Below are 16,194 nucleotides of genomic sequence, written 5' to 3' on the forward strand. Positions count from 1 at the left end.
ACTGTGGATGATTTCTACCAATCCGTCAGGACGCTGAAATGTGTGCAGGAAGTGTGCCTGCTACACCTCCAAGCTGGGCCCCCACTAGGAGTGTGAAATGCCCAACATACCTGCCAGGGCAACCACAGGGCAAGAGATGAGATGTCCCTTGTCCCCTCCTGGGCCCCTCCCTTCTCCAAACCCTAACATTCATATGCCACATCTTAGGCAGGCAGGGCCAGCCCTAGCCCTAGGCTAGCTCCTCTCTTCACCTGAGCCCATAGCCCAAGTCATTCTAGATACTAGTCCATCAAGAATAGCTCGCACTACAGGCCTACACCACAGGATCAGAAAACTTATCATTTCACCTAGGTTTAACACACCTAGGATATGCATTATGAAAACCCAGAAATCAGAGTTAGCAACAAATAGCAGAAATCAAATGCTAATCCAAAGGAGACCCTGTCTCTCTGGAGCCCTGCTGGAAATTGCTAAAGTTGGTAGACAAGTTTTCAAATGGACATCTTACTCTTAAGACCACCGACACACTTTATTAACCATACGGTTTTCAAACAAGTTATAAAACACATTACTTCTTTTTCTACATTCTTAAACAAAGGACAGTGAACACAAATGATGTATCAGAGTCAATACTGTACCATGCTATAGTTCAACAAATATCCACAGAAGCTGTGCTTGGTGACAGGCAGGGCAGTAGGTGTTGGACTTGGAAGCACATTCATTCCTGAGGAGCGTGTAGAACACATTCTTGGGCATTGAGCCAGCTGTTCTTAAATTGCCATGGTTCTTTACTTCTTCTGGGCATTACAGTTTATAATTTCTTGGCCCACTTCCTTATATTTGGGTTACCAGCTGTCCTTTCTTCCCAGTACTATCTGCAAGAATCCCTCTTTCATTTTTAAATGTACTGCTTCTAATCTACTGTAGGTTGAGAAACCAGATTACCTAACAGGTTAGAATTGTCTCTCTAAAGTAAGATTAAATAAATTCTAGGTGAGAGACCCAAGTGATCCTCTATAAATCAATCATACTATTGTTTGTGAGTGTGTGGTCTTTATGACATCAGTTCCAGCTGTTCAAAAGCAGTACGGTGCTGTGGTTAAGGACACAGGTTCAAAAGTCAGAGGGCCTCAGTTCATCTGCTACGTGGATGCTCTTAGGCAAACCACTATGAAAGACTGTCTGCTTCAGTTTCTTCATCTGTAAAATGGAGATAAAAGGGGTATCTTCCCGCTAGGTGGACATAAAGATTAAAGAAGATACTTCCCATTATCCTGCACATAGGATGCCCTCAGATATAAGTTGCTGTTGCTGTTATCCTCGTCATCAACTGGGGTCAAATATGTGCATGCCAACAGGATATGGCTTCAACAGCGCCTGCCACAGCCAACTTCCCCTAACCACAGTCCTCTGTTCCAGGAAGCAACTTTTTTTTTTCTTTTTTTTTTGCAAAAGGATGACCACCAATTAAATCGAGAGTGGCAATGTGACAGGGCAGTCGTTTCACTGACCGGGTCACCACCATACCCAAGACGTAGGCTAATATGAATGGCTCTCCCCAGAAGGAGCAATGCTTACTGGTAAAGTCAATCCGACTGGTCTCCTCCAGGCCCTGGATGAGAGAATTCAGGAAAGACTGGCCAGTGGCTGAAAGACACACACAGGGCCAGAGGTGCTAGCCAAGCAAGACATGAAGGCATAGAGCAGGAACAAAGGAGCCTGGCCCAGATATTGTGGTGGGTCCTGGGAACTTACTAGAGCAGTTTCAGTTCAGTTCCTGTCCCATGTCCCCTCACAATAAATCCCAAAACTTAAGGTAGCCCAAGTGATTTTCTGCTCTTTGCAACCTAAGGGCCTGCTAAATCGGCCGAGGGAGACTACCCAGTAGCTGAGCTCCACTCACACAAGGTGTCCCTCCAAATGTTACCCTCAACTGTTGAGGGCTGAAAAGTCAACTGGAGGCCGGGTACAGAGGCTCACCCCTGTAATCCCAGCACATTGGGAGGCTGAGGCTGGTGGATCACGAGGTCAGGAGATCGAGACCATCCTGGCTAACATGGTGAAACCCCGTCTATTCAAAATACAAAAAATTAGCTGGGCATGGTGGCATGCACCTGTAGTCCCAGCTACTCAGGAGGCTGAGGCAAGAGAATCGCTTGAACCTGGGAGGCAGAGGTTGCAGTGAGTTGAGATCGTGCCACTGCACTCCAGCCTGGCAACAGAGCGAGACACCGTCTCAAAAAAAAAAAAGTCAACTGCAAAAGAGATCACTTGCATTAATAGAGCAGTCAACCAGGGAACCTGAAGGCCATGGAGTCAAGGAAGGGTCTGACTGCCTCAGGGATCCCCCTCAACTGCTTCCACCCCTACCCTACAACACATGCAAGCCCCAGCTTCAAGACCCCTATAGGTCTTTATAGAAACAATGGCTGGACTTCCAGGGCACCTACCACAATTTCCTGAGGACTTAAGTATCAAAGTAGAGATAAGTTATTGCTGTGGCTTAGTTAGGAAGAGCTAAGTTTCTAAACTAAATGAACCTCTGTAGTTGATTAGAAAATAGCAGGAAGATGAGTTTAATAATACCACCGCCCTGTAGAGCACATTAACCTTTACAAGGTACAGTCTCACACACTCCACCTCATTTGATCTTAACAACCCTATGGGACCAGTATTATGATCTCCATTTCCAGATGTGGAAACTGAGGCTGAGAAGTTAAAAACCTAGTCCAGGAATTTTTGGGGATCAGCTACTGTTTCGGTGCAGGGCCGCAGGCTCTCCCTTCTAAAGGGCTTCACGGAAGACAAAAGGGTACACAAAAAGAGGCTGTGCATCCTCACAAATTTCTCCTTTTCTGTCTGTTTTTAAATCACTTCGAATAGTGCCTCCTTTACATTTAAAATCCCAGGCCTTACTTAGATGCTCAGAGGTCAAAGCGACCTGTCCAAATTTACCTCCTATGGTCCATGGAGTCAGCAACCAAAGAGAATATGGAAACAAATGCCTTGATAAACTGAATACAATTAGCTAGAAGAGTAACAGCTACCTAGTAAGGCCTGCACATTCTGAAATCCCAGGCAAGGGGATGTGCACAGCGCTTGGAGAGAAGTCTAGGGATGTCTGCTCAGTAAGAGACTAGGGAGGATTCTGGCTGGAGAAAAACAAAACTTCAAAGGGAAGAGAGCAGTGGAGCTTCAAAGGCCCCCTGGCAGGACCAATTAACACCTACAAATGTTTATCTAGGCAGTCATGTAATGATGGCTACTTCACTAAATGGGTGTTCACCTTAAAAACAGCTACAGCCCAGAATGGGATTGGAGTGGGGAGTTAGCAGGGACAGGACAGGAAGTTCTGTATTGTTTTGAGAGAGAGACCCTAGTCAAGAGGAAAACACTCAACAAGGTGAAACTCATCACAGACTATTTCTAATGAGAGAAAAAAAAAAAAAACAAGTTAAATATGTAAGAAGGCTGGGTGCTGTAGCTCACGCCTGTAATCCATCTGAGGTCAGGAGTTAGCCAGGCGTGGTGGTGGGTGCCTGTAATCCCATCTACTCTGGAGGCTGAGGCAAGAGAATCTCTTGAACTCAGGAAGGGAAGGTTGCGGTAAGCCAATATCGCACCACTGCACTCCAGCCTGGGTGACACAGTAAGACTCTGTCTCAAAATAATAATAAATAAGTAAAATATATGTAAGAAAATGTAAAAGGTTAAACAAACTCTGGTCCAACCATGGGTTAGGAAAAAAAAAAAAATCACACCTTAAAAATCCTATTTTCAAAACAATTTAGCAGAACAGAAAAATGTCCTTGGATAATGTTAAGAAGAAAACAACATCCAAAAATACATTTGAAGTCTGACGACTTTAGAAAACTGACAGACTAGAATGGTAAGGTGAATGGGTAGGAGTTTGTTTTGTTTGCCGAAGTAGCCCCAGCTCCAACACATATGTGTCTGGAACAAACAAGACACTTAAGAAAAATGTGTTGAATTCATTATTTACTCACCATTAATTAAATAATAATTAACCTATCTATCCGGGGTACTTGGATATGCAGAGACAGAGCTATATAAACATATAGGTATATATATATGTGCTAGAATAGACTAACTACATCAAAGTTTACGAACAGTGGCTAACACTTAGAATTAGGAAAGAAATTTAATTACGTATTCCAATCTTCTGTATTTTCCCAATCTTCCACAAAGGCTATGCATACTTTTTCTTTCTTTCTTTCTTTCTTTGAAAGACAAGGTCAGCCGGGCTCGGTGGCTCATGCCTGTAATCTCAGCACTTTGGGAGGCCGAGGTGGCCAGATCACCTGAGGTCGGGAGTTCGAGACCAGCCTGACCACATGGAGAAACCCCATCTCTACTAAAAATACAAAATTAGCCGGGTGTGGTGGCATATGCCTCTAATCCTAGCTACCCGGGAGGCTGAGGCAGTAGAATCACTTGAAGCCGGGAGGAAGAGGTTGTGGTGAGCCGAGATCGTGCCATTGCACTCTAGCCTGGGCAACAAGAGGGAAACCGTCTCAAAAAAAAGAAAAGTAAAAAAGGAAAGGAAAGGAAAGGAAGAAAGGAAGAAAGAAAGAAAGAAAGACAGAAAGACAAGGTCTTGTCTATTGTCCAGGGTGGAGTGCAGTGGTGCCATCATCGGTCACCGCAGCCTCAATGTCCCAGACTCAAGCCATCCTCCCACCTCAGTCACCCAAGCAGCTGGGACTACAGGTGTGCACCACCATGCCCAGCTCATTTGTTGATCTTTAGTAAAGATAAGATCTCACTGTGTTACCCAGGCTAGTATGATCTAGAACTCCTGGGCTCAAGCAATCCTCCCGCCTTGGCCTCCCAAAGTGCTGGGATTACCGGTATGAGCCACTGTGCTCAGCCTGTGTATAACGTTTATCATTTTTTAAGCACTGTTTTTCTTTTAAAGAGCCTTAGGTCCTGGAGGTGCTGGGTGTGGTATGTTCCAGAACCAGAATATTCCCGTAGGCCTTTCATTTCTATTCTATTGGATCACAATATCTACCTAGGGCAGCAGTCACTCTGATCCCCATCCACCTGCAGTGACATCTCCAGGGTTCACTTTCACTTAGAATCACAGAGGGACACCCTGCAGGATGCTAGCAGTAGGGGAAAGGTCATGCAGACAGATGGCTAATCAGCTTCCTCACTTTTCTCAGAAGAACCCTAGGAGAGAATTACAAGCAGAAGCTACACAGAAACAATTCCAATGCCCCCTGAACAGAAGAATTCAAGGAGTTCAGTGCTTAAATGTCAGATTTAGGGGCCATCTTTATGACATCTCTGAGCCAAACTTTTTCCTCGGGAAACATGTTCATAAAGTAAAGCAATGGAAAAAAGATCCATATACAAACACCTGACTCACACTTCCCTTGTTAAAAGTTAATATGTAACAGGTAGAAACTGTTTGATTCTTTAAGGTGGTAACATTTTGTAGAAGAGAACGGACTTTGGAATCTAAGTACCCTGGTAGGAACCCTGTCATTTACTCACTAGATGTGACATTGAGCTTGTTACTTTACTCTCTCAGGGGCCTACATTCTAATCTGTAAAATGGGGCTATAACCTAACTCATGCTGTTGTTGAAAGGTTATATGAACTAATAAGGGTAAATTCAAATAACAGGTACTTAGCAAATCTTCTAGTGTGGAGGGAATCCCTGTTTATTACAGGAACCTGGTCAAGGTGGAAGAGCTTTTAAATAAAAACAATTACAGGTTGAATATATGTTATCCGAAATGAATGTTGGTTATCTCTTATCTAAAGAAAGTTAATTCCGCACAACCTGAAGCATGTACATGTTCCATGCAGGGGGTTGGCACACCTGTTCTGATGACGTGGCCACTGCATACGACATTCACATCATGACCGAGAAAAAAAAAATGCACTATTTTTTTCTTCCAGAGCATGAAGGAAGCGCTAGGTAATTATTACATGGCAATAGCTACTTCTCCAACACCTTGTTCAGAAAATACCTTGTTTCAAATACACAATTTAGGCCGAGAAGGACTTGGCCTAAAATGCTTGAAATGCTTGAGACCAAAAGTGTTTCAAATCTTGGATTCTTTTAAACTTTTGAGATATCTGCATTGTATACTTAAGAGTTGGACATCCCTACTTCAAAAATACGAAATCCAAAATGCTCATGTCAGTGGTCAAAAGTTTCAGATTTTGGAGCATTTTGGACCTTTCGATTAGGGAAGCTCAACCTGTAGTTATAACCTCATGGAAACATAAGCTTCCGCGTTCGTGTTTGAACATGAAACACGCCCAGGAGCCTGCAGAAGCCAATGGCCACTTTGTCTCACCTGCTTCATTCTGAATACGCAGTGCTACAAAGCCAATGCAGTGAGGTAGCAATGAATGTTCTTTTCTCGGTAAAAAGAACAGAGAACTTGGGCCAGAAAACCTGGGTTTTAGCCTCAGTTCAGCCACTTACAGGCTGTGTAACCTCAGGCGAGCCACCTTACCACTGTTTGCCTCTGTTTACACACCAGCAACATAGCCTGAGAAGATACCTTCAAGACGGTTGTGAGCAAAGCAGCCAGGCCCTACCAAGCACAACTTCTGCTGTGACACTGGCATATTAAAGGTCATTATTGGCAGGTGTTTCTATCACTGTGTTCTGGGAAGGCAGATCCTCAAGCCTTCTGACAGAAAGAACTAACACCACCTGCAGGTGTAGCATCTCCCCTTTTGCCATCCAAAGCTGCCATCACAGCTGGGGGACCAAAGGTGGCCTCCAATAGGCAGGACCTGCCCAAACCTTAGTAGCAAGCCATTATTTGTAGAGTAAAATCCTGCAGGCCCCTAGCTTAGGTCACAGACTCCACGGAAACCTGCCTTTGCTAGGCCAAATCCGGTAATAATACAAATGTCCCTAAAAGTAGCAAATAACACCCCAACCTTTACTCAGGGATTCCTTGTGATTGAGGTTCTCAGGTGCTCTCCAGAAAGCAGGTTTAGAAAGAGGTGAGAAAGGAAGGAGAGGAGAGAACCAGAATCTCAGTGTCAGAAGACAAACTTGCCAACTTCATAATTTTCCATAGGGCTGGCTCTACCTTATTTTTTAACTGTGCTAATTGGGTTTATTTTAGAAATGCTTTTGTGCTATTGTACAACTGTGGGGAGAAAGGCGGTAATGTTTTACATTTAAAACCTGAGAATCGCAATTCCCACCTTTCATTTTGGAGAAGGAAAACATTCATCTAAGGTTGACTGCTGGATCATGAACTTGCTCAAGGTGTCTGTTAATACAGTCTGGGATAATAAGGAAGAAAAGAAAAAAGCATTTAGCATTTTTACTTGCCTTGCACATATTTTCTTTTTGCTGTAAGTGCATGTAATTCAACTTATTATTCAGTCAATGCACGGTCTATTCCCTAAACCCCTTAGGGCCAAATTGAAAGGTTCAAAAAACTCCTACTTAGACTAAACAGCTCCACAGACCTACCCAACTAAACAAACAGGCAAAATGTAAACTCCCAGAGCAAGAGTTTGTAAGTCTGAGGATGCCCTCAGTGGGAGGTGTGTGTCAGTCCCTGAAACCATATGACAAATTGTGTACATGCTTTTATTTATTCGCTTATCATTTATTTTTGCAAAAGTTGTCCTCCAAGTTTTCATCAGATTACTGGAGAATTCTAAGAGAAATCCCATAAGAAACACCATTAATAAGGATCTCCTCGTGGCTGGTGAACTTTCAAGGGTGCCTGAGAGTAGAAATGAAAGACTGCAGATCAAGGCAAAATTCAGGGGGCCTGCATTCTAGTGCTACCCTTGTCACTAAACAGTTTTCTTGCCCTAAGTAAATCCCTGAAACATTCTGTCCCTCAGTTTCTACATCTGTAAACATCAGGATGTTGGAAGTTGAATTATCAATTACCTCCAAGACACTTAAAGATACCAGGATGGTGAGGTACAATGTTAGCAAACACAGAAAAAGGAAAATATCAAAAAGAATTGCACACAATCTTGCCTGTTCCCAGAGAAGCTTTAAATATTCACCCTTGCTTTCCTTGGAGGGGGTCAAAGACAGAAGCCACCTCTCCTTTCCCTCTCTTTCTTCTATTTCAAACAGCTGAATCTAAAGTTTCACAATAATGCCCTTTGTCAGGATACGAACTATGAAGTTCATGTAAAAATACAATAATTCTATAAGGAGGCATAAGCAGCTGAAAGAACATAAAATACAAAGCATTTCTCTAAAGCATCATTACAACTCATCTAATTACTGCAGTGACTTACTTTAGCTGGCATTATCCACATGTGTTAAAATATATAACTGATAAAAATAATTACAGATATCACAAAAATTGATATTTTAATACAATCCTGGATATCTGGGTCAAAAAATGACAAAAGAAATTTATTTTCTCTCTTTTACAAGAGAAAAGTATTTTCTTTCATTCCTTGTAGCTAGCTCTTCTATACCTTTGTAATCAACGTCTAATTTTCCCAAAGGCACAGGTGAGACAGAAGTCATTGCTCATTCAGCACTAAATTCTTTACCGACACATAATATTCTATTTCACCAAAAGCAACCTTTTTTTGGTTGATACATTTGTACATACTCTATATTTGTATATACTGTAACTTGACCATAATACCATACATTTTCAATCTAGTCATCAGACCCCATAAAGTTTACTCCAAAGGAAACTTACAGGTGATTGCTTGAGGGAGCAAACTAAATGGAAGCTTTTTTTTCCATGGACACTTGCTAATAAGCTAGATGAAAATTGATTGTTTTTACAAGCCATTACCAAATGAGTGCTTACAGCACCCCTGAAGCAGTCTAAAACCCACTCTACAGAACCCAAACTCATGCTCAAAGTGACTAATCAAAAGTCACAACATGAGTGAGTATGAGCAGCCAGACTTACACAGATCACATCTACAGACCTAACTTCAATATCACCTCCGCCTAAAGCACTAGAGAGAGTGGCCTATCTTCACTTGAGGAGTTCTGCATCTCACATATGTAAGGCTATCTTCCAGAAAGCATCAATATAAGTAACACAGTAGTTGCTCTCATGCCAGAGCACAACACACGTTGCTTGCTCCGCTAGCGTATCTCCAAATTTAAGAGTTCTTGCTTCATCTTCATGTGTTCCAAAATCAGGAATAAAAGGCAATAAAGTTTGTAAGCACCATTTCTCAAAGACAAATAATTCTGCTAACCCACTGAGAGTAATGAGTCAAAACTCCAGGTGTAGCAGGCGAGTGAATGTAAACCTTTTGCAGCACCATCCCGGGCTATCACGCAAGTTTAGGGCTGGAAGGTATGCAAAAGGGGAACATAATGAAAATCCAGAAGTGTCCCTGCCAGAGAGATCCCTGCTTGGGAGAAAGAGCAAACTTGCTTTTCTACTAAATGCCACTTTTCTGATCACACCCAATCCTGAGGTCCTGACCCCTTGTGGTCTTTAAACATAAACCAAAGTGTGTGTGTCATATTTCTTGGCCTGATCACAAAGAGGTCAAAAATTAGTTAAATTTAGTAAAAATTAAAGTTTTAAAGAAACCAACCCCTCCCTCCATTGCTGATCTCTGGAAAATGCTTCCATTCCGCAGAAAATGTAGAAATGTAATATTTATTTTGGGAATAAAAGAGTAAGAAAGATACTGTTCACTTGGAGTAAGGGTATTTTCCAATATATCTAATTCAAATTTCCTAAGCTGAAATCTCAGCTTTAGCCCTTTTAGAAGGATGAAGAACAGAATCCTTCCACAGAATTCTGTGAGACTGTTTTAGAAGACACTGAAAGGTTAGACTTCATCTCAAGTTACTCCACCATAAACCAGACAAAGAAATTCCTGAAAGGCTATAAGCATTTTTTTCTTACAAGCACCCACAGGAATAGGTCAATGTAAATGTCGTATAAACACAGCAGTTCATTACCAACCATAGTTTAAATGTCTTTTATGAGAAAACTGTAATCCATTGCAATTGCACATTCACACATAACTGCCCCTGGATGAGAAGAAAATATGGATTCATAATTGATCTTAGTCTCCGGCTTTTCTTATGCCTGAAAAGCAAAAGGTATTGAGGGTTGGAAAGCTGAATCTGAGTGCTTGATACTTTCTCCTTCACTCTCTATGATCAAGTCTTGGAGGACTTTAATTTCCCTTCCAATCACTCCTATAGAGGCCCTAGTGTCTGAAAAAATGCACAGACAACAATCAAACCTTTCATTTCAAGGCCAGTTTCCCACCATACCCCTTCCTGTTCCAATCAGGTTTGCGAAGCATTTCCCCTATTCTGCATTTCATGAATCAATTGCAAAATCTGCCAACCTCTGCCAGTTCCTCTTGTACTCAGCTGAGAGGTTCCCCTTCCTCCCCTGGGTAGCACAAGGCTGCTCTGGTTTTTAACTGGCGTAACGTGGAAATGCACTGTAGGAACTCACTAACTCTTTCAGAGCCAGATACAAGTGAGAGTCTGGGCGGCAACCCCACCTACTAGGAAACTGGCTCACCAAGCTCAGGGTAAAGCAGATTTGTGGAATCTAGCTTTGACTCCAAATCCCCTGTCAGTTACTGTCACTGGGAAGGAAAAAGGAAGACTGAAAAGGTCTACAAAGTAACCAATTCAGTTACTTAGCAACTGGACAAAACTTGCCTCACTACAGAGGGTAGGGAGGCATCTCACACCCATTCAAAGAGTAACTGTCTACAATTTATATGCAAATAGATAAAGACAAAAGGGAACGGGAAATCTAAATTAGCAACTGGAGTTTAGACAGTGGGACTGAGGCCCAGATTTAAAAAAAAAAAAAACCGTTTATCCTAGGAAAGAGACACGACATGTACAGAAATGAAGGAATGAATGAATGAATGCATGCATGCAAAGCCACAGGCCCAACAAGTTTACAGTCTCCCTTCGTAAAAGTCAATGCCATGGGGGAGAGAGGAAAGGGCCACACAAAGTTCGATAAAATTTAAACACTTCTACTGCTAACATGAATTACAGGGTTACAGAAAATGTGAAGTTGGGAAAACTCCTGGGAAAGTAGGTACCCCCGCTCATGAGAAAAGCAAACAAAAGCAGCACTCTGGTGGAAGGTCTCTGGACTTTGGGTAGATCACAGCCTCTCCGGGTCTCTAGACACCCTCAGAAACACCACAGCACCCATGCCTGAAGTGCAGTTACTAAACTTGTATCAAACCACGACTCTTAACAGGAGACACGCCGCCCTGCAGGTTTCCTAAGCAAGAGGGAGATACGGTCACCTACTTGGCTCGGGAAGGTGCTCCAGGCTTTTCGGTTTGCCCGAGGAGCTCCAACTCTCTGTCCCCGGCCTCTAGCTGCACACCTGAGCCGGATTTGCTCAGTTCCAGGCTCAAAGGGGGAAGAGGACTGAGGGCTCATCCGCCCCCACCCCATCCCCCAACTCCACACCTGGACCAAGGCCGGTAGGGCCCAAGGCTGACTCCCAAAGACACGCCAGCCCAGACACTTACTTCTCATACTCGGTGTTGTCTCTGTCACAGCGAGAATCCTTGTGCTTTTGCCAGTCTTTGCCATGCTTGCAGGTGGTGAGGAGCACAACGTCCTCCCCGTTATGGACGTGATATAAGGCATTCCTGGTGTCTGACCCTATCCCTGTCAGGTACCTCTTCCCCTTGAATACCAGCATGTACTTCCTGAGAGGAGGGATGGTGTTGAACTTCAAAAACCCCCTCTCCCCTCCTGTCCTGGGATGATCCTTAGAAAATAGGGGAATAGAAACATCAAAGTTGGGTCGGAAGTTTTCAGTACTGATGCTGGCTTTGGCCAGCATCGCCTGGCCGATGTCAAACCCCACGTCCTCGGTGTAGTCAGGCCAAGTGCCGGAATATAAATTAAAAATTAAATGATTCCTACCATTGTTCCACAAGTGGAGACTCTGCACTTTGGATCTCAAATTGTGCACATACTGAGGTGACAACTGGTCTCTGTCTAAAGTATCCAGACTCAGGACAAAGAGGCACGCCTGGCTGGGGTCCGAGGTGTAGAACCTGGAGCCCTCGATGGCCGCTAGAATGTTTTGGTAACTTTCGGCGATTTTCTCCCCTTTTTGCTGCGGGTATACGTAGACTTTGAAGCCGTTTTTCTTGCAAAGGGTGAAATCGAAGCAGGACTCCATGCGGCACTTCTTGCCTTTGTAGATGCTGGAGTTGGCATCTCGCTTCTGCCGGGGGGAAATGTGCACGCTAGAATCCTCGTTTTCCAATTGATCCCAAGGAACGAAGGGGCGCAGAGCGTCCGGGAAGCGGGGCCAGAAATGATCCGGACTGGGGTGGTGCAAGCCATTCCGACCGCTGTGCTCTTCTCTCCGGCTGTGGCTCCTCGATGCCCTAAACTGCAAGCCTCCGAAATAAAACAAAAGGGCGAGACAAGAGCCAGCTGAGAGCAGGATGAAATAGCGTTTTTTGGCCTGCATGTGTCCTGCCTGGGTCAAGAGGATTGTAAATAAACACAAGAATCACCCAAGTTTCCCAATCAACACTTTCAGCTCCAGTCCGCCATCTTCCCGCCTGTAAAGACTTCAAACTCTCCGCTCCCACCTTCTCTGGATGCCTTTCCCCAAGCCGTGGACTGATCCAGCGCATGTGGGCGATTTCTTTAACTTTCTCCCCTTCGGTCTTTCATCTTTGGGTTGCACAATGCACGGGAGAGAGCGGGGCTGAATATCTCGCACCCAGGGCGGGCGAGCAGCGGACTGTAATTTTCTTGCATGCAACAAGACGGAGGAAAAGAAAGAGAGAGGGGAGAAAAAAAAAAGCTCCCGATACCCAATCAATGGCAAGACGAAGTGATTGCCTTGCCTCTCGGATTCCTCTCGGCAGCGTGGAAAATGAGCCCCGGGAAGGCAACTTCAACTCATCCACCACTCTCCGTGCAGAGCACTCCGGTTCCAACAAGTCAGCCGATCCCGGGTTCAGCCGGCTAGTGCATCTTGCAGCTGGGGCGCCGTAACCTCACAAATCCCTGCATCTCTCTTTATTCCCTGCTGCAGCGGCTCCAAGACTCCGGCGGTGTTTACTCCTGCGCTCGCGGGGCCGGCCCCCGGGACGCGCGGCGGCCCGGCTGGAGGCGGCGGTGGCGGCGGCGCTGGGTGGCGGCGGCGGCGCGTCCTCCCCGCGGGCAGTGCCGGCCCAGAGCGGCGCTTCGCAGGCCCCCGCGCGACCGCTGCCGACCGCCGCGTTCGGTCGCCGAATGTTACCCGGTTCTGAATGTTACACTTACACATTCCATTCCCGACACGACAGCGCTGACCTCATCCATCCACGCAGCCCGCGCTGCCATTGGCCGAGCGTCACGTCCGGGGGGGGCGGTGCTTCCGCTGCGCCCATTCATAACCCCCGGCCGCGGGCCGAGGCGCCGGCGCGGCGTTGGGGGCGCTGGGGGCGCGGAGAGCCGAGGTTGCCAGGTTGCGTGCGGCCGGCGGGCTGCGGGGCAGGTGGAGCGCGGGGCGGCCCGGTGCGAGCCCCACGGCCCCTCGGCGCGCCCAGGCCCGGATCTAGGCCTGCGCCGTGCCGGGGATCAGAGGCGCCTGCGGAAACGCGGCGGCCGGGGAAGGAGGCACCGGCAGGGGCCCCGTGCCGCGCGGCCCCGGGCGCCCTGGAGAATCCGGTCTCCTGGGCTGCCTGCCGGAACGCCTCGAGAAAGATGCTTTGAAAGAGGGAAGCATGGAGGAAAGGAAGACTTCATAGAAAGCGACAGCCGATCCGAAAGCTGCCTCTCCCAGCACTCCTTCCACAATCCAAGATCCAATATTTCAATTCTCTGCTAAGTATTAAAACAGTATCCCGTTACTCCTCCCCTAGATAGCACATCTTTTTTTAAAACCAAGGAAACACCCTAAACCCCAACAATAAAGAGGAATTATTACAATCAAGAGGAATTGTTGCAATTCTTCATGCCTGCCTCTGTGCTAAGAGTATAAGACAGCTATCCTAAATCCTCATTATCTACTTAGGCAGCCTTGCCTGAACCCCCTCTGTCTATTATGAAGAAGGCTTCCAAGAGATCTGTTCACAGAAAAAAAAGAAATTTTCTAATGGCTGCAGAGAAACCAGTTAATTTAAGCTTGCCCCAGCCCTCAAAGTGATGTTATTCTCTTGGTGGTGGTGGTGGTGGTGGTGGTGGCGGCGGTTTTCAAGATGTCTCTTAAGGACATAAGACTGGTAGAACTGCCAACTGTCCCAGCTATAGAAGGGAAACTTGCATCAGGAAAACGACCTTATTTACAATTAGTGCCAAACAGTTGGTCCTTCCCTCATTGACCTCCCACTCCTTGGCCCAAGCTCCTGCCACCCCCAATGGAAGAACTTCCTTGGATAACTCAGGTAACCGACTAGCAGTCCCACTAAAGATCTTCCAGGTCCACAAAAGATGTACTAGGCTCGCAAACAGTATCTCTGGTCAAAGTCAAACTGCCTGGTCTCAAATTCCGAACACTGCTTTACAAAGAACACCTCCCACCCTCTGGCCTAGCTAAAGTCTCAGGGCTCAGGCAAGCTGGACAGTTGCCTAGGGCAGCCGGCTGTTTAGTGATTGTTTATTATGGGAGTGACTGAAAGCTAGGAGCAGACACTTCCCGGCTTCCCTCAGGCTGCAAAAACTCCAGCGGGGTGTGGATGAAGGGCAGGGTTATAACAAGGCAGTGTGAAATGATACAGTGTGGAAAGTTTCAGACTTCTGTTGTTTCAGATTTGTTTTAATAAAGCGGGGAAGGGGCATGGGTAGGACATTACTGTACATTCCTGAAGCCTCTCCCTATTTCTGACCTGCCAAAGATGAGACAGCTTTTCCAGATTTGACTTGTACGCCCTGCACAATGTAGAGAGGCCTGGGATAGGAATGAGGATTCAGTCATCTTCCAAATACAGTGATAATGATGCAGATAAAGGCAGTGATTGAAACCACATGTGACCCAAAGCTCCCCCCAGCCCAAGTTGCTAAGAACAACCGTTCAAGGCAGGAGGCCTTCTCTTCTGATCAGGGTGCAGATTATCTCAGCCCTGTGAAGTGGGGCTGTGGGACTGGAGGCTGTCTCTCTCCCTCTCTCTCTCTCCATATATATGTGTGTGTGTGTGTGTGTGTGTGTGTGTATATATATATTTTTTTTTTTTTTTTAAACAGAGCCTCACCCTGTTGCCCAGGCTGGAGTGCAGTGGCAGGATCTTGGCTCACTAGAACCTCCGCCTCCCAGGTTCAAGTGATTCACCTCCCTCAGCCTCCGGAGTAGCTGGGATTACAGGCATGCACCACCAGCCCTGGCTAATTTTTTGTACTTTTGGTAGAGATGGGGTTTTTGCCATATTGGCCAGGCAGGTCTCAAATTCCTGACCTCAAGTGATCTGCCCACCTTGGCCTCCCAAAGTGCTGGGATTACAGCGTGAGCCACCTAGCCAGGCCCCTCTATATCTTACCAGTTGTTTTACACGACCTTAGGGGGAGTTAGTTACCCTCCTTGCTTTTTTGTGTTCTGTTTATGTTTTGGCATGTGCTTCCTGCCTTTCTTGCCTAATTATGGCTAATTTCCTTATCCCAGGCCCCAGTGTTACCCATCTCTACCTGTACATTCCAAAGTATTGCGTACTGTGAGAAAAACTTTGGTACTGACAATTAGAGAAAACTTGTATTCAGACCCCAGATCTGCCATTTACTAGTGCCTTGGGCATGTGGCTTAATTTCAGTGGACCTCCAGTTTCTCATCTGAAAAGTCAGGATAATAATATCTTTCTTGCTAGCATTTATTTTATTTTATTTTATTTTATTTTGTTTATTTTTTTTTTAGCAGAGTCTTGTTCTGTCACCCAGGCTGGAAGGTGCAGCAGTGTGGTCTCAGCTTACTACAACCTCTGCCTCCCGGGTTCAAGTGATTCTCCTGCCTCAGCCTCCCAAATTGCTGGGATTACAGGCAACCGCCACCATGCACGGCTAATTTTTGTATTTTTAGTAGAGACGGGTTTTGCCACGTTGGCCATGGCTGGTCTCGAACTCCTGACTTCAAGTGATCTGTCCGCCTCAGCCTCCCAAAGTGCTAGGATTACAGGCGTGAGCCGCTGCACCTGGCCTCAATTTGTAAACTGTAAATTGCTCTACATGTGTAACAACATTAGCCTAAGTTCTACTTTTCAAAATCCAACTGGAATCTTAAAAGTAGC

The 16,194-nt window shown here is 45.6% G+C and overlaps 1 protein-coding gene across 1 annotated transcript in view; it reads right to left on the reverse strand.

Moving 5' to 3' along the window:
- Positions 1-12,461, reverse strand: part of EXT1 (exostosin glycosyltransferase 1) — a 264,728-nt gene extending 252,267 nt beyond the window's left edge. The window contains exon 1 of the mRNA NM_001168973.1: positions 11,500-12,461. Within this exon, the coding sequence (NP_001162444.1) occupies positions 11,500-12,461 (962 nt within the window). The remainder of the gene's footprint in view (positions 1-11,499) is intronic.
- Between the last annotated feature and the right edge of the window lie 3,733 nt (positions 12,462-16,194).

This window comes from Papio anubis, chromosome 8, assembly GCF_008728515.1.
Source record: "Papio anubis isolate 15944 chromosome 8, Panubis1.0, whole genome shotgun sequence".
Taxonomy (NCBI): domain Eukaryota; kingdom Metazoa; phylum Chordata; class Mammalia; order Primates; family Cercopithecidae; genus Papio; species Papio anubis.